Source organism: Colletotrichum orchidophilum, assembly GCF_001831195.1.
Source record: "Colletotrichum orchidophilum strain IMI 309357 chromosome Unknown Scaffold_50.1, whole genome shotgun sequence".
NCBI lineage: Eukaryota > Fungi > Ascomycota > Sordariomycetes > Glomerellales > Glomerellaceae > Colletotrichum > Colletotrichum orchidophilum.
This window is the reverse complement of record NW_019173006.1, coordinates 145,719-165,072: the sequence shown is the minus strand read 5'-3', so window position 1 is coordinate 165,072 and position 19,354 is coordinate 145,719. Positions and strand designations below refer to the sequence as shown.

Sequence of the window (19,354 nt, the reverse complement as noted above, 5' to 3'; positions counted from 1 at the left end):
ACCGTTATAATAAAAATAATAATCTTTAATAAACTATTATTTATAAATAATATAACGAACTTATAAACCTTAACATAATAAAACGAGACTAAATTTATTAAAAAAAAATTTAAATATTATAATTATAATAAACTAGGATATATAATTAAAAATTATAAATAGTTTAAACGAATTTAATAACGACCTATCCCTAAGAAATAAATTAATATTACTTTTAAAAAAGTACTTTATAAATTATTTTCTTAAACTATATATTATAACGATAATTATTTTACTTATTAAAATAATAAAAAATAATTCAAATAGTATTTTAAAAAACCTTTTAATAAAACCCTTATTATAATAAATAAATAAAAAATAATTTAATATTTTAAAACTCTCGAAAACTAAAATTAGGAATATATTTAAATATTATTAATAATATACGAAATAGTTAAGGTATAACCTATTAGTTTTTTTAATTAAATATAAACCCTTACAATAATAAAAAATAAATTAAAAAAAAGGATAGTAATTAAAAATAAAAACGATTTATTTTTATTAAAAAACGAGATCTTAGCTTATAAAATACGGATTTTAAATAAAACTATTTATATAATATAACGAGTACTTAATAAAATAATTTAATATTACGAATAGCGCCCTTTAATAATAAAAAATTATAATAAAAATTATATCCGTATTTTAATTAATTATTATAAAGCCGGCCGATTATTAAAAAAAAGTGATTAAATATAAAATTAATATTTACTTTATTTTAATAACGATTTTAAAAACGATTAAAAATTCAAATAAAAAAAGACTTTTTTTGGCTAAAAGACGAGATTAATAAGGAAATAAATCTAATTTACGGACCTTAAATATTAAAAAAACGTTATTAATAACGTATTAAGAAACTAAATGAGGCCTATTATATAGTAAACGCTTATATTTTTTAATATTTAATTATAAAAACGGTCCTTATTATCTTATAATAATAAATAAATAAATAGTTTAAGATAATAACGAAAAACGATATATTTTAATTAAAATAAAACTTTTTTATATTTAAAGAAAGCGCTAAATTAAATAATTTAAGTAAAGAAATTATTAATAATTTATTTACGGAATCTAATATTAAAGAACTAAATTGTAACCCCCTCCTAAATAATATTAATATATTAAATTACGAATAGTTAATAAGTTAATAATTATTTTATAATTCGGACGAACCTTGCGACGTCGTTTAACAACGTGTTTAATTAAAAATCGATTATAAAATATTAATTAATATTAACGATTTTATTATTAAAAAAGAAGCCGATTTAAATAAATAATTAAAATAATAAGAATTTATAAGCTTTTAAAAAGAATTAGATTAATTTACTAAAGATTTAAAAAACTATTTATATAACCAATATATTCTAAATACATAATCTAATACTAAAATAATTAAAAATTATAAATTACTTTTTTAAAAAAAAAGAACCTATTAATAAAAAAATAAATAATATCTATGATATTATTAACGTATTATATTTACTTATTAAAAAATAAAAACGTCCCGACTTAATAATTAATTACGAACGGCTTATAAAAAAAAGACGAAAATTAACCCTTAAGATATTAAAAAACTAAATACGCTAATTATAAAAGAATAATAAAAAATAATTAAAATAAATAAGTTTTTATGTTTTATAATATTCCTTAATAAAGAATATTTACGATTTAAATTCTAAATAAATAGATATAATATAAGTATTATTATCGATAATAGTACTTAAGGAATCTTTATTTTATTAAAAACGGTAAATAAATATAAATTATTATAAATATAAAAAACGAATTTATATATTTTACGAACGGTAAAAAAAAAGAAAAATTAATTATAACGACGGATATATTAATTAGGAAACTATATACCTCACGATATATATTAATAATTAATTAAAATAACTAATTATTAATATTATAAAGATTAAAAATACCGATGTTATCTTAGGAATTTTATAATTATAAAAGTATAATCTATGAATAAATTAAAAAACCGGCTAATTTTATTAAATAGATTTAGTTATTAAACGATTTAAAAAAAAGAGTTTAAATAAGCTTTATGTAATATTTAATAAATAAAAATAAACTAAATATATCGCCTTTATTAAAATAATAAAACTTATTAAAATATTTATTCTTAGTATAGACGATCGAAAATCGGACCTATTCTAAATTATACTTAAAGAATACCGGATTTATATAAAACTATTCGTTTTAAAAGAAGAAATAAGATTATTAAAATATAATAATTAAAATATAAAGATCGAATTAAAAAAAGGAATATAATTTAAGTTTTATTTATTATATTTTATGTATTAATTTAAACGCGATAAATTTAATATATAAATTAACGATAGATTTAAAAAGGGTTATATTAAACTATTATCTTCTTTAATAAAAACATTAATCTTTTTCGTATTTAAAAAAAATAAAAAGAAACTTAAATTTATAATCAATTATAAAAAATTTAACGAAATTATTAAAAAGAATTATTATTTATTACCTTTTATTATAAAACTTAAAGAAATATTATACGGAGTTTAATAATTTACCGTAATAGACTTTAAAAAAGTATTTAATTAAATTAAAAAAAAATAAAATAAAATAAAAGACTGTATTTCGAACTTATAAAGGACTTTATAAATACTTAATTATACTTTTCGGACTTATTAACGTACCCGTTATATTTTAAATAATAATTAATTATGTATTTAAGGAATATGTCGATATTTTTATAATTATTTATTTTAATAATATTTTTATCTTTTCTTTTAATTTCAAAATATATAAAAAATATATTTATATAATATTTTAAAAATTTTAAAATATAAAACTTTTTGTTAAGCTTAATAAATATAAATTTTATATATAGAAAATAGATTTCTTTAGTTATATAATTATATTAAAATAAATTCATATATAAATATTTAAAATAAAAGTAATTAAGGACTAGCTTATATTTATTAATATTAAAAACGTATAATTATTTTTAAGATTTGTTAACTTCTATTGACGATTTTTTAAGGATTATATTAATACTATTAAACTTTTTATTAATTTAATAAGGAAAGATATAACTTTTATTTAAGATAAAAAATATTAAAAAGCTCTTAATAAAGTTAAAGATTTAGTTATTTTAGAATTAATAATTATAATCCTGGACTTAAAGAAATTATTTAAAGTCGAGACCGATGCTTCGGACTTTATTATAGGAGTTATTTTAGGATAACGAGATTAGTAAAAAGTATTTTGTTTTTATGTATTTTATTTTAAAATATTTTATAAAGCCGAATTAAATTAGTAAATTTATAATAAAGAATTAATAATTATAATCGAAGCTTTTAAAAAATAAAAAGTATAGTTTTTAAAAATTAAATACGAAGTTATTATTTATATAGATTATAAGAACTTTACGAACTTTATAATAAATTAGAATTTAAATAAATAATAAATTAGATAAAGCGAATTCCTATTTAAATTTAATTTCCGAATTATTTATTAAAAAGGTTTAGAAAATAGTAGAATAAACGCTCTTAGTAAATAACTTAATTATAAAATTACGGTCTTTAAAAAATATAAGTGATTTTTAAATATAACGATAACGATAATTTTATACTTATTATAAAACTTTTTGTAATAGTTAGAAAAGTTAATATTAGCTTATTTAAAAAAATAACTCTTAAGCTTATTATAGAAGTTTATAATGCTTAAGTATACGGTTATTAAGGTATTATAAAGATATAGAAACGGATTTATTAATATTATAATAAATCCGTTATAAGAATAGAAGTTATTAAAGCTATTAAAGATTACCACGTTTATAAAAAAAATAAAAATAGCCTTTATAAGCCTTATAAAGAGTTATAATTATTATTAATATTATTAAAAGTATAGTATTTAATTTTTTAGGACTTTATTATTAAACTATTAAAGTCTAAAGAATTATTTATAAATATATAATACGATAGTATTTTAATTATCGTTAACTAATTTATTAAGTTTATTTATTTTATATTATTTAAAAAGGCAAATAATACTAAGGAATTAGTATATACCTTCCTTAAAATAATTATTACTAACTATGGTTTATTTAAAAAAATAGTTTCTAATAGAGATAAGTTATTTACTTTTAAATTTTAGAGATTTTTAATCTTATAGCTCGGTATAAATTATAAACTATTGACTTTTTTCTATCCGTAAACCGATAAATAAATGAAAGAAATTAACCAGATTCTTAAGATATACCTCCGCTACTATATAAATTATAATTAAGATAATTAAATATTATTATTATTAATAGCCTAGTTTATATATAATAGCGTAGTTAGTAAAAGTATAAAAAAATCCCTTTTTTATTTTAATTACGAATTTAAATGAATTATATATAAAAAAGTACGCGAAGGACTATAGGTTATAAAAGCTATAATAAACGTAAATAAACTTAAAAAGATTTAAAAAGAAGCTTCCTTAAACTTTAAGTTTATATGATAGCGTATAAAAAAATACGTTAATAAATTAAAAATTATTAAACTAATTTTAAAAAAAGGAAATACTATATATCTTTTTCGCTATAATATTAAAATAAAACGATTAAGCAATAAGTTAAATTATAAAAAACTTAAACCCTTTAAAATTATTAAAAAGTTTTATTAATTAATTTCAAATTAAAACTCTTAAATACGATACGATGCTATTTAGTTTTTTATATTTTACTTTTAGAATTAATATTTAAAAGCTTATATATTAAAGATTATATTATTATCGAACTTAATAAACTAAAATATAAAGTTAAGTAAATTATCGATTATCGAATTAAAAAAAGTTAGGAAAAGTATTTTATTAAATAAAAAGATTACGGATACGAGGATAATATATAGGAACCTATTATAAACCTTTAAAACTCTTAATAGCTTTTTAAAAAATATTAAAATTAAATTTAAACTTAATATTCTTAATTATTACGGCGTCCTAATCGATAACGTTAAAAATATTATTAGTTTACGCCTCTTAAGTTACTAAAGAAATACTTTTAATATTTTTAAAAAATTCTTTTAATATAATACGACTTTTTTTAAATACTATTCGTTTTTAAAAATAAAAATATTTTAATTTAAATAATAATTTATTTAATTTAACCTAAGCCTTTTAATAAGCCTTAGTTTTTTTTTATAACTTTATAACTTTTTTTTAAAACCGCGACTTTTCCGTTTATTTTTTATAATCGAAGCGATCGGACTTTATTATTAAATAATTTATTATATTTATTAATTAAGACCCGTAGGAAATAATCTTTTAAAAACTTATAAATATAAATAATATTAATAAAAATATCGTATAAAATACCTAAATAATAGTATATTTTATAAATATTAAAATTAAAAAGAATTAAATAATAAATATCTTAAGAACGATAATTTAAATATAGTATTATTTTTATATTTTTATTAAAGAAACGAATAATATGTAATAAATAGCGATAAAATATAGTTATTTATAATTTCGATTTTTTAATTTAATTTAATATAGCGTTAGTATATTTTAACAAAAATATTTAATAATTCTTTAATTTAGGAACGAATAACTTATTTATAAACTTAAAGACTAGATTTTTAAAAAAAAGAGTTAATATTATGATTTAATATATATTATTAAATTAAGGCCTTACCTTATAAGACTTATAGCGGCTATTATATTATATATATAATAATAAAAACTTAAACGGCCCTTTTTAAAATAAAAAAACTATAAACAAATTATATAATTACGATTATATAATAAAATAAAAAACGAACGCTTATAAATAAATAAAATAAGTAATTATAAAAATATAAGACAGACGACCGTTTAATAAATAGTCGGATAGTAATAAATAAAATATTATAAAAAATACATTTACGATTAGGATTTATATATAGGATAGCCCGAGCTAGGCTTAAGGATAGACTTTTATAACTTTTTTAATGATGAATTTCGTTTTAAATCTTATAATTATTTTTAATTATTTTTATTAAACTTTATTTAATAAGATTACGATTAATTACCGAAGCTTTATTTATTTTATAATACCTAAATAATAGTGTTATTAAAGTTGTTTTTATGACGATTATTATTTATAAGTATCCTAGCCCCGACTTTTATTAATACAAACCTTATTACGACTAGTTAGCCGTAATAAACTCCCAGAGGCCAAATTTGTATATAATAATAATTAATTTTTAATTCACGGAGTTTTATTAATAAAAGCGTTATATATTTATAATTTTAAATATATTAAATATATCCTATCGATTTTAAAAGCTACGGTTTAGGGTATAAAAAAAATTATATAACAAATTTAAAACGTAAAACGTAAAAACATTAATAAAAAACAGTTAAAATATAAATAAAAGGGTTGTCGCAGGAGGTCCAGCGCACAGCCACGTGTGGCTGAGGTGGTACCCGCTTAAGTGCGCCCACCAACCCACTTCCTGGGCGCCCTCAGACGGTATATCTACCTAATCGGTCCATAGAATATCCTCGAAGAAGGACAAGCACTTTAGACTATAAGAACTACGTTTCTACGCTCCTGGCCTGCAACAAGGGTATAATTCAAAATATGAAGCTTAAAAATATTATTAAAAATAAGTCGTTAGACTATTACTAAAGAACTTTTAATTTAAAAATAAAAATTAATACCCCGCTTTATATAAATTATAATCACTAAAAGGATCGGCTCTTAAGCTTATTAAGTCTATTTTTTAAAATAATATTAAGAAATATACGTTATTTTTTTTAATAATATTAATTAAGTTTTAAAATACTCGCCGAGGTATTAATAGCGATAATATGAAACTACTAAAATTAAAAAACGATTTAAAAAATGTCGCAGGAGGTCTAGCGCACAGCCACGTGTAGCTAAGGTAGTACCCGCTTAAGTGCGCTCACTAACTTATTTCTTAAGCGCCTTGAGACAGTATATTTATTTAATTAGTTTATAAAAAATCTTTTTAAAAAGATAAATATTTTAAATTATAAAAACTACGTTTTTATATTCTTAATTTATAATAATTATAAGCTTAGTTTTTACGGACCTTTTTTTTAAAATATAAAAACGAACGAGTATTTTTATTATTTTAAAATTTATAAAAATATAAAACGTTTATTAATAATATCGGTAACTACTTAACCTTTTATATTTAATAATAATTAACGTTTTAATATAAAAACGGACTAGCTAACTTAGTATATAAGCTTTTAAATATATATAAAAAATACGTTTATTTAGGATCTTATCGATTTAAATATAAAGGATATTAACGATAATAATATATAATTATTAAAAAGATTAGATTTTATTAAACTAATCGCTAAGCGTATTATTAAATTAAAAAATAATTATTATAAATAGTTAATTATTTAAAAAACGATAATAATAAAAGCGAAATTTAAATGCCTAACGATAATAAAGTCAATTAAATTTAAATTTTTATAATTAATAAGTTTACGAAACTACGTTTTATTAAGTTTAATAATATTAAAAACGAATATAAACGATTTATTAGAGATTATATTAGTCGATATTAAATACGAATAACGATTATAGCGAGCTATTAAACGATCGAATCTTTTATTTTTTAAATAGTTAATTTATAAAAGCTTATAAATACCTAAATAAAACTTTTATATAAGAATAAAATTAACCTTTAAAAGCTTATACGTATATTAAAACATAATTTAATACCCTTTAAGTCTATAACTCTTTTAATAATCTATAAAAAGTATAATAATATATTTTTTAAAACTTTTTAAAATAACGTTTTTTTAATTATTTAGTATTCCGATTGATATAAAGTATATAAACGATCTCGGGTTTATAATATATTTAAGGTTTAAAGGGTTTTAATAGTAAAAAGCTTTTTTAAAATTATTAGAACCCGTTTTATATTAATATAAATAATTTAAATATTTAACGAATATATTACGAACGAGAGTCTTAAACGCTTTATTTTAATTTTAAAAGAATATAAACGGATTTTTAAAATCCTTTATTAAAAAGATTAATTTTTAAAAAGTAGTAGTAAAAGTCTTAGCTTTTTTATTATTTTTAAAAGACGTTTAGATAAGCTTAATAATTAGAAAACGACGTTTAGGGCTTGTTTATATAGAGTAGATTATTATTAGTTTTTATAAAATTATAAAAAGGTCTGGAAAGTTTTTATAATAGCGTTTAAGTATATAAAAGAGTTTATAAATAAAGAAGTAGTTAAAATAAAAAACCGAGTTATATTATTAATTTTTAATTATATTTAAGTTAAATATTAGGAAAAAAAGTAGCTAATTAGTAATATTAAAAGCGTATATTAAAAGAATTAAAAAGACGTTAAAACCTATTTAAAAGATTCTTTTAAAAACGTTATAACGGTTATTATTTTAAATAATGATAAAGAATTATAAAAAGGCAGTTTTATAAGCTTTTTAATATTTTTAATATTTTTTAAAAAACGCTACGCTTTATTAAATAGTATAGTTTATAATAGTTACGAAGGATATTATTTAATTAATAATAAAGCCTTATTAAAAAAAGGTTTTTATAAACTTTATTTAAAAAAAGAATTTATAAAAACGGGTATTATTTATATTTATATTATAAAAATAGGTATTAAGGTCCTTAAAAAAGCTTTAATATTAAAGACCTTATTTTAAAAAATATCGTTATTATAAAAGGTTTTTATATTAATATCGTTTTTAAAATACGTTTATTAAAAATTAAAATTTAATATTATAGCTTTAATATAACTCTATATTTTAAAAATTTAAGTAAAAATATAGTAATAGTTTAATTATTTAGAAAAGATAATCTTATTTTTTTATAATATAAGCTTATTATTTATTATTTTATAGCCCGCCTTTTAGTATTAATAAGTTTTTTATATTTTATAATAACGGTTTAATTTAATATTTTATTATATTATAAACCCGATTTTAACGTTATTTATATAAGTAAAATAGACGACGTAATAGTTTAATATTTTTAAGTTAACTATTTAGGACTAAAAGCTTTTTAAAATTTAATTTATAATGCTTAGGAAGTAAATATAAAAGGGTTATTAAGGGTAAAATATAAATATTATGTTTTTATATATATATAAAAAATAATCTTTAAATCCTTTTTAAAAGATCGAGTTTTAAGACCGTATTATTATATATTTTAAAACTTTTTTAATTTTTTAGAATTTTTTAAAAGCTATTTTTAACTATTTATAATTAAAGATAAATATTTTATAAAGCTTTTTAAATTCTTTTTAAAAAATAAATAAATAGAATTAGTTTTTAAAGTTATAAAATTTTTTAAATTTTAGATACGTCATTAAAAGGGCCTAGTAACTTATAAAATTTATATAAATAATAAAAAAGTAGTAATTATTATATATAAAAAAGCTTTATTTTAAATATAAATAAAAGATAAAAAGATCGATTTTAAGCTCTTTTTTATATATATAAAAGAATTAATAAGAGGGGGTAAGCGTATAAAAAAGGAAGTAATTATTAAAAATATTAAAATAAAGCTAATAATTAGACTTTTAAAAAGCTTATAAAATAAGTGTATATTAATAAAAATATTTTTTTATAATATCTTATTATATTAAAATATAATTTAAAAATCGTTTAATTAAGTAAAAAAAGAGGAGTTTAAATAGTATTTTAAATAATAAGCGCTTAAGTTTATTTATAAAATAACTTAAGACCTACGTTTATATTAAAAAGGCTTTTATATTTATAGTTATAAAGCTTATTTATTTTTAAAAGATTATAAAAAAGGGATTAAAAAAAGATATTATAAAGTATTTTTATAAGAGTATATTAGATATTTTGTTAAGTATATAGTAAATATTTATAATTTATATAGGATTTAGGTTTTTAAATTTTAATAGGTAGTAATTAAATATAATATATATTTTAATAAAATTATTTTTTATTTAAAAAAAGATATTATAGAAATATTACTTATAGTTATAGCTAACTTGATTATTAATAATATTTAAAACCTTATAACGTACATACATAGCGAGTCGCTTATTATAACGAGTCGCCTACTTCTAAATACCCTCTTACTATTTATATAAGTTAATTAAGCTATATCGTACGAAATTAATTAAAACTATTTATTAACCTCTTCTTTAAAAGTCTTTTAAACTACCTAATATATTTATATATTATATTTAGTCTTTCTGTAGTTACTATATTACCGCCCGCGCGATTTAACCCTTTTTATATAAATATCCTTTTAATATATATTTTCGCCTTTAATATGAATAACCCCCTTTTTTATTTAGATTACCTTAGCCTTAGTAATATTAAGTGAGCCTCTAAGACGTAGTTATGTTTTTTTAGCCCTCCGGCGCTTACTTAATATCTCATTTACTATACAAAGCCCGCGGTACTTAGCTTTAATAAAAGTTAATTTATATACTAACTTACTAATACCTTTAGCTTATAAGTTAATAACTTTGTATAAATATATTAGTAAGCTATATTAATAATTATAAATCCGTTTTTTAAATAAAACAGAGCTTCGTACGGCGTCATATACTATAATTAGTATTTTTAAGTCCTAAAAGCCCTAGCTATTTAGGCGTAAATTAGATAGTATTAACGTTTTTAATTTAAAATCTAAATAGGAAATAACTACTTCTAAATTAAAAAATATAATTTTAGCCTATTTAAAACTAATTCGTACGTTTTCTTCGCCTATTAAAATAAAAAAGGCTATTTTAAAAGTAAAAAAAAAGTCGTTTTTAATAATATACGTAATTTATATTTATGTTATTTTTTCGATTTCTTTATTATATAAAGCCCTTAGTGGGCTAAAATAATTAATATTAAAAAACTAAAGCTTATACGATAAATAGGGAGGTATATAAAGAGCGATAATACTACGCTTTTTATAATAATTATTAAATTTAATCGATTTATAATTATTATAGCTATTAAAGATTAAAAGCCGCTTAATACCCTTCGTACGAAACTTTATATATTTTTTAAAATATTCTAACTAATTTAAACCGATTTTATTTATAATCTATTTATTTTTATTAAAATAAATACGCTATTTAAAAAGGAATTAACTATTAATATATTACGAAAAAAGGTAATATTTACTTTTTACAATAACGTACGAAAATAATACTTAGCTATCCATATATATACTTTAAATAATAAAAACCTATTTTTAATTACTAAGCTATTTTATATAAAGCCTTTTATAATAATTAAAAATTATAATAACCTTTATATATAAAAATATTCTTATTAAAAAGCCCGTCTTATTAAAATTATAAATATTATAATTATATATTCCGTACTTCGTAATTATATTTTATACGAAAGCAAACTAAGCTTAGATAATTATAAAATCCTTAATTAATACTTTTTAATAATCGATTCTATATCAAAAACGCGTTTTTAATTATAATTAACGTTATATAAAGTTCTTTATTTATCGCGGTTCGATATACGTCGTGTCGTATTTAATAAAAAAATAATCGGCTATATTTCGTACGTTATTAAGTTACAATGAAAATCCTTAATTAATTAAATTAATAACTTATTTAAAAATCACGGTTTCTTTTAAAAAAGTTATTTTTTTTAAATTCGTATAAGTTTTATATTAAAGTAATAAACTAGCGCGTCGGTTACGAAGTATTATTTTTAAAATATTATAAATAAAAGCTACTTTTCCTACGGATAAATTTAAGTTTTTTTTAATAATTTAAAATATAAAGATAATACGACTTTTATTTAAAAAAAAATCTATAATTATACGTAAAGAAAAATAGCTATTAAAATAAAAAGTGTAAAAGGAAAGGAAAGTGGGCGACTTGTTATAATAAGCGACTCGCTATGTATATACGTTAAATATTATAAATATTATTTTTAAGCTTTTAAACGTTTTAAACGTAAATAAAAACGAGCTTATTTAAAAAATTATTAAATTTAAAATATTTATTTAATTAATCTAAACCGTAGTCCTTATATTAAGAAACGTCGAAACGCTTAGGATAGCTTGTTAAAAAGAGAAAAGGATTAATAACCCTTAAATAAACCCTTAATATTAAAAGTATACCGGTAATTACGGGTAAAAAACTAATTATTATAGAATTTAAGAGTTTAAAAACTATATTATAAAGCGTATAAATAGTTAATAATTTAAAAATAATATTTAATAATAATAATAAAGCTAAGTATTCGGATTTAATATTATAAAAAAGGCTAAGCGGACTAAAGGTATAGTTATTAACGTTATTTTTATAAATTATATTAAAAAAGAAGTAAAAAAGAATAGGAAAAGTATATAAGCCGTTTATATATAAAAACGTACGGATTTAAGAAACGATAATAAACTTTATAATTATATATAATTTTACTAAGTAATTAAAAAACATAGAGAATAGATTTTTAAACGGCCGAAATTAAAATTTTTTATAAACTTACTTTTTTAATTAAGAGGTACGATATTATAATTATAATCTTATATATTATATATTTTATAAAATATTATAAGCCGTAATATAAAATAATTAAATTAGATATAATACGATTATTAATTAAAAAAATAATATATATTAATAATTTTTTAAAATTTTTAGAAAGCTAGAGGGAACTTTTTAAACTTTTAGACTATTTATAAAAGCTTTTTATTAAAATAGTTCGTAAGGAATTAAAAAAGTGAAAAGAAAAAAAAGTTTAAACGGTTATTAATCGTTTAAAAATACGTACGAAGCTATTTTTATTAAAATAAGTATTTATGTATAAGCTTAATTAATATAATAAATTTAAATATTATAAAGCGCGGATTTATATTTATAGCGATTTATAATTAGCTACGATTTATAATATATATATAATAACGCTTACGGTTAAGATTTTTGGATTAATAATAGCCTTAGTAGCATAGTTCGATTTAAAATTATTTTAATATGATATTATAAACGTTTTTTTAAATGTAGAAGTTAACAAATACGATAAATTAATTAATTAATAATAGACTTTTGAATAAATTTAAGATCGATAGGAAATATACTTAATTTAAGAGAGCTTTATATAGACTTTACGACGCGCTTTATTTATAATATAAAGCGTTTTTAAATATATTTAAATACTTAGGCCTACTTTTAATAACTAAGGATCTTTATATATATTAAAATCCGAATTATAAAATTATTATTATTTTTTATATAGATAATATTCTTATACTTTTTTATAAAGATTATAAATCATACGCGGCTATTATTATTAATATTATAAAAGTAATATACGAACTATAAAATAAAAGACTTATAAAATATTATTTAAAAATTCGGATTATATAAGATAAGAAAAATAAAAAGATGTATTTTATATATAACGTTTATATAGAGAATGTAGCTAAGAAGTTCGATTTTATAAATAATATTTATTTAGCTATGCTATTATTTATAAGCGATTTAGGAGTATATAAAGACCAATTTATATTTATATAAATAAAAGTATATTAAAAGAAAATAGGATCGGTTTTTTATATTTCGATATTAATATATTTAAATTACGTATAAGCGGTTTTAGCGTTATTTAGATATTTTAAAAACTTAAGTCCTAAATACCTTTAGGTAATATATTAGGTTATTAAATATTTATATAGGATACGCTATTTAGCGATTTATTATAATACGTAAAGGGGTGAGATAAGCTAAGAATTTAATTATAATATATTTTTATTTATAACTAACGATGCTATAAAAAGGTCGTTATAAAAGTATATTATAATACTTTTTAATAACTTAATTTAATAAAAGGCGTCTAAATAATTAATAATAACGACCTTTATAACTAAAATAAAACTTTCTTATTTATAAAAAACTACTAAAGAAATAATAACGTTATAAAGACTTTTTTGTAACCTCGTATTCAATCTAAAAGCCTTTTGTATAATTTATTATAATAATAAATAAATAATTAGATTAATAATAATAAATATAGAAAAAGTTTTTATACGCCTATGTTATATAAATATTTAAAATATATAGCTTCGTTAAGAGTTCGCTATTAACCGTTTAGAAATTAAATATATAGTTATGAAAAATATATTAATAAACGGTTTTATAAAAAACTTAATTAAAAAAAACTCTTAAGTTTTAAAGCTTATCTAAATTTAATAAATATATAAAGAATAGTTATAAAAAAATATAAACGTAAGAAATTAATAATTTAATTATAGCCCGAACCCTAAAAGGCGCTTATTAGAAAATAATTTACTTTATAAGGCTATACTAAATAAAAATTAATTACCTTACAAAGCTATAACGTACTTTACTAATTAGCCGCGTATATCAATTAACTACGTACTTTTTCCACAACGCGCTTTATTCCCAACCACTTAAACCTTTAATATATAATAACTTAATAACTATAATATTAATCTATACTTAAAAAAATAAAATCATTTTTATTATTAAAATGATCCGAGTTATACACACTATAAGTCAGAAATTTAATATATAACGTATTATAAAAATATATAATATTTTTAAAAGTATTTTATATAATAAAATAAATAATCGATTACGCCGCGACTAAATTTAATTTTAATAACATAAACTTAATCCGATCGAAAAAAAAAATACTTATTTAATATATTATTAAATAAGATTTTGAAAGATTTCTTTTACGATTTCTAAATATAAAAAATATAATTAATCTCTTATTTTAAATATTAAATAGGACGCTCGTTGAAAAATATTAAATTAAGAGGTTTATTAACTTATAGCTAATTTTAAAAACTAAATTTAATCGTTTATATAATTATTAAAAGGCCTTTTAAAAAGATCTAAAAGTTATTTTAAAATAATTCACGTTATTAAATAATATAATAACTAAATACGGTATTAATAACGAGGATTTATATAATTTCGATAAAACTAGCTTTATAATAAACATTATTATCGAGTTAATAATCGTTACGTATATTAATAGACGTAAAAAAGCGAAATTTATTTAGCTTAATAATTATAAATAGGCTATAATTATTAAATATATTAATTTAAAAAAGTAGTATATCCCGCTTTTCGTAATCGTTTGAAAGTTTTGTTATTTTATTATTTAGTTAATAGAATTTAGTTTCTTAAGCGACTAAGTAATTAAGCCGATTATTAATAAATAGATTAATAATAAAACTAGCCTAGATTAGATTAAGTATTTCAATAAATATACTTGGGCTTATATAAAGGGTATTTATTAAATATTTATAATCGATAAATATAAAAGCTATTTATTAATTAAATTCGACGAATATTATAAACAAAATAATATTATAATTATTAATATACCCCCGTATTTATTTTATTTATTTTAGTTATTAAATATTACATTTTATTTGCTTTTGAAACGCGTATATAAGGATAAAATTAACTTATTTATTAAATTTTTTATTAACTATATTATAAAATCCGAGTTTTTTATTACTTTCCGTAAGGCTTATAATAAGATTTTTTTAAATAAAAATATTAAATCTATTTTTTATAGAGTTAAAATTTTATTATAAGGCCTAAATTATATAATTAAAAAGCTCGATATATATATATAGACGCTTATACCTTTTATAACCGACCCCTTAATAATATTAGTTTAGTAATTATAAACGCTTTTTAATTATTATAAAGCGCTTTTATAATTTAATTTTATTCAAACTCGGACTTTAGCTTATTAAAAAAGCTTTTTAATATTAATAATTAAAATAATTAATTAATTAAAAGGTATATAAATAATAACGTATTTCATTACGATTTTAATAAATTAAATATATATATTTTAAAATATTAATATAGCGTTTATTAAACGCTAAAAAATAAAAAGGATACGTATTTGGTTTAAAAAAGTATTTAATATAAAAAAATCTTAAATTATATTAAAAAAAAAGGTTAAAAAGAAATGTTTAATATCTTAAAAAAGTAAAAAAAAGGGTTTATTAAAAAAAAGTCGGTCGGCTTAATGGTATTATAATATATATAATAAGATAAATTATAAAATATAAACGTATTTTAAAAATATAAAATCGTTTAATAATTTAAATATTAATAAAAGTTAATTAATATTTTACGTCGTAGTTATATAAATTTATAAGATATTTAAAAGGTTAAAAAAAGTGCGTAGTTAATTAATATACGTAGCTAATTAGTAAAGTACGTTATTAAAAAATAAAAATAATAAAAACGAAAACGATAGTTTTAAAAAGCGTATTTAATTATTATTATTAACGGTAATATAAATAAAAAAGCTTTTTTTAATAATATTAAAAATATAACGGCCTTTAATAATAAAGTTAATAAGATATATAAAAGCGTTATTATTATTATTTTATTAAAAAAAACTATTTATAATAATAAGCTTAGCTTTTTTTTTAATTTTTTTAAAAGCGAGAGAGGATTTAAAACTTTTAGTTTTATAAATAACGGAGCGGGCGTAAATAAAAATTTAATATTATTAATTAAAAGCTTATAAAGCGGATTCTTAAAGACTTATATAGGAATTAACAGGGGGGTCGTTAATTAAAAAGCTTATTAAATAAATTATAAAAGGGTGGATATTAAATAAAATAGTAATATAAATATAACCGTTTTAAAAGTGTTTAACGTATTTATTTTTAATATAAAAGGCCTTTTTTATAACAATAAAATATATATAGTATACTTTAATACTTTTATTAAACTTTGTTAAAATAAAATAAGAAATATAAAAAATAGGATTTAAAATATTAAGCTTTTTTTTATATTCTTTTTTATTATAATAGTTTTGTTTTTAATTTTATTTTTAAATATAACCGTAAGTAAGGCCGTATCGATTTTAAATTTAATTAAAAATTTAGCCGTTTTAATAAAGGTAATATAAATATTAATACTTTTTCTTTCTTATAAACTATTTAAATATATTAAAAATAATATTTTAAAAAGTTTAAAAAAAGGAAAATTTATAAATTTTAGTAACGGTTTTTTTAATAACGTTATTAAAAGCGGCTTTATAGCTCGTTTTTTTAGCCTATTATTCAAGTTATTAATATAAAAGCTTTTTATTTTTAGAGTCGGTAATGAAGAGATTATTAAATTTTTTTGATTTTTCCCCCTTTTTTATTTTTTCTTTAAGGTCCTTAAGGCTTTTATCAATAAGTTTATTAGCCTTTTTTTTAGTAGCGGCTTTAGCGGCGATATTAGCGGTTTTTTTAATAGCGGCGGTATTAATAATATATTTAGTAGCGGCGGCGGTACGAATAGCGGCCTTCTTAGCCTTAGCGGCGTAGGCGGCCTAGGTATGCTCGGTAGCGCCTTTTTTAATAAGGGTAATGTTAGCTATTATATATATATATATATATATATATATATATATATGTATATGAGTATATGTATATTTATATATATATTTATATATGTATATATATATTTAATTATTATATTATAATTTATTAATATTAAAAAGGGGTTACGTAAAGCTAAAAACTAGCCTAAAAGACTTATAAAAACGATTTATAAAAAAGTTTAAAAAAAAAAAGATTTATTAAAAAGGTAAGTAATAAAAAAAAAGTATTTTTATTATTTATTAACCCGCTTAGGTAATAGCTTAATGATCGACCTTATAATAATTTATTTATTAATAAATACGTAAAATAATAATAATAATACGTTTATATAAATATATTATAACGTTATTATTTATAAAATAGCGTAGGATTATTATTTTTAATAAGTTCTTTTTATTAAACCTAATTTCTTTTATTAATTATTTTTATATTTATTTTAAAAGGATATAAAAAGGATTTGTATATATAATTTAGTTACGAATAGTTTTATAATTAAGGGGGTATATCGTAAGAGGTTTAGTATATAGTTATATATAGCTAAGGTAGTACCTGCTTAAATACGCTTATTAACTTATTTTCTAAGCGCTTTTAGATAGTATATTTATTTAATTAATTTATAAAATATTTTTTTTAAAAAGATAAGTATTTTAGATTATAAGAACTATGTTTCTACGCTCTTAGCCTGTAATAAAAAATAAAAAATAAAAGAAATTATAAATTAATAAAATTTTAAAAACTAAGTATATTATTTAGTTGAATAAGAAGGTTAGTTAATAAAATATAATATCTAAGAGCTTTTGTTATATTTAATTAATATAATAAGAAAATTTGAAAGTTTAAAAAATAAATATATAAATCTTATTATACTTAAGATAATTAATAAACGGTGCGCGGTTAAAAATAATCATACGATAAAAATAGTAAATATACGCCGGTATTATAATAAAAAGAAACTTTTTATAATATTAAAAATATAAAAAGGTCTTTTTATTAGTTAATTAATCGATTTAAGTTAAATGATAGGATACGGCGATATTTATATTTATAAGTAATATTAATATTAATTTTAAAACCTAAGGTAGTAATATAACAAACTTACGCCGATATATTATTAAATACCTAATATATTATATTATTTTATTTAAACATTACGGCGAGCCGTTAAAAATAATTAATATAATTACTAACAATAATATATTTGTTTTAAAAGAAAAGCGTAATAATTAATAAGATAATAAATGCTACCGGTATTTTGTTTTTAAATATATTAAAAAGAATTATATTAAGTATAAAACGCTAATTAAGGATGAGCGAAATAAAAGCGTTTTTGTTTATAGATATAATAAAAAATATATTAAATATATTAAGAAAGTATATAATAACCCAGTATTTCTTAAAATAATTACTTAATAATGTAATAATAATAAGAGTTACGATGGTTTTATTTAATTTGTTAGGGGATATATTACGATTAAGGTCAATATTTAAGGGCGGCTTAATAAAATTAATAAAGCGGTGCTTAATGAAAGTTTTAATAATAAGGTTATAAAGATAAGGCAAAGAGGGATTTCTTTTCTAATTTTCTTCATGAAATTTTTAATGAGTTTTATAATTAATATAAAACGCTCGGCGGAATTAGATATAAATATAAACTTTTTTTTAAAAAAAAAAGATATAATAATATTATTAAAAACGATAATATTAAAAACAATAACGTTAAAAATAAGTATATAAAAATCGTTATTATAAATGTTACCGAAATTATTAAAAACAACGGAAAAGGGCCGTGAAATAAACCGGCGAATATTTAATAAAAAATAATTATAAAGACCGATAATAAAGCTATATTAAAATAGGCTATTAACGCTTTAATTAAAAAAGAATTAATAATAAAGCCGGCGGAAGTATTACGGAGGCTTAATTTACTAAATTTAGCAAAGGATACTTCGTTATTAAATA

General features: G+C 18.1%; 2 protein-coding genes across 2 annotated transcripts; both read left to right on the top strand.

Moving 5' to 3' along the window:
* Window positions 1-2,436: 2,436 nt before the first annotated feature.
* On the top strand, window positions 2,437-2,577 carry CORC01_06604 (uncharacterized protein; the record flags this gene model as incomplete). The annotated part of the gene is made up of 1 exon (XM_022618244.1): window positions 2,437-2,577. A coding segment is annotated over one exon (141 nt), but the record flags the coding sequence as incomplete, so codon positions are not given.
* Window positions 2,578-15,403: 12,826 nt separating this feature from the next.
* On the top strand, window positions 15,404-15,589 carry CORC01_06603 (uncharacterized protein; the record flags this gene model as incomplete). The annotated part of the gene is made up of 1 exon (XM_022618243.1): window positions 15,404-15,589. A coding segment is annotated over one exon (186 nt), but the record flags the coding sequence as incomplete, so codon positions are not given.
* Between the last annotated feature and the right edge of the window lie 3,765 nt (window positions 15,590-19,354).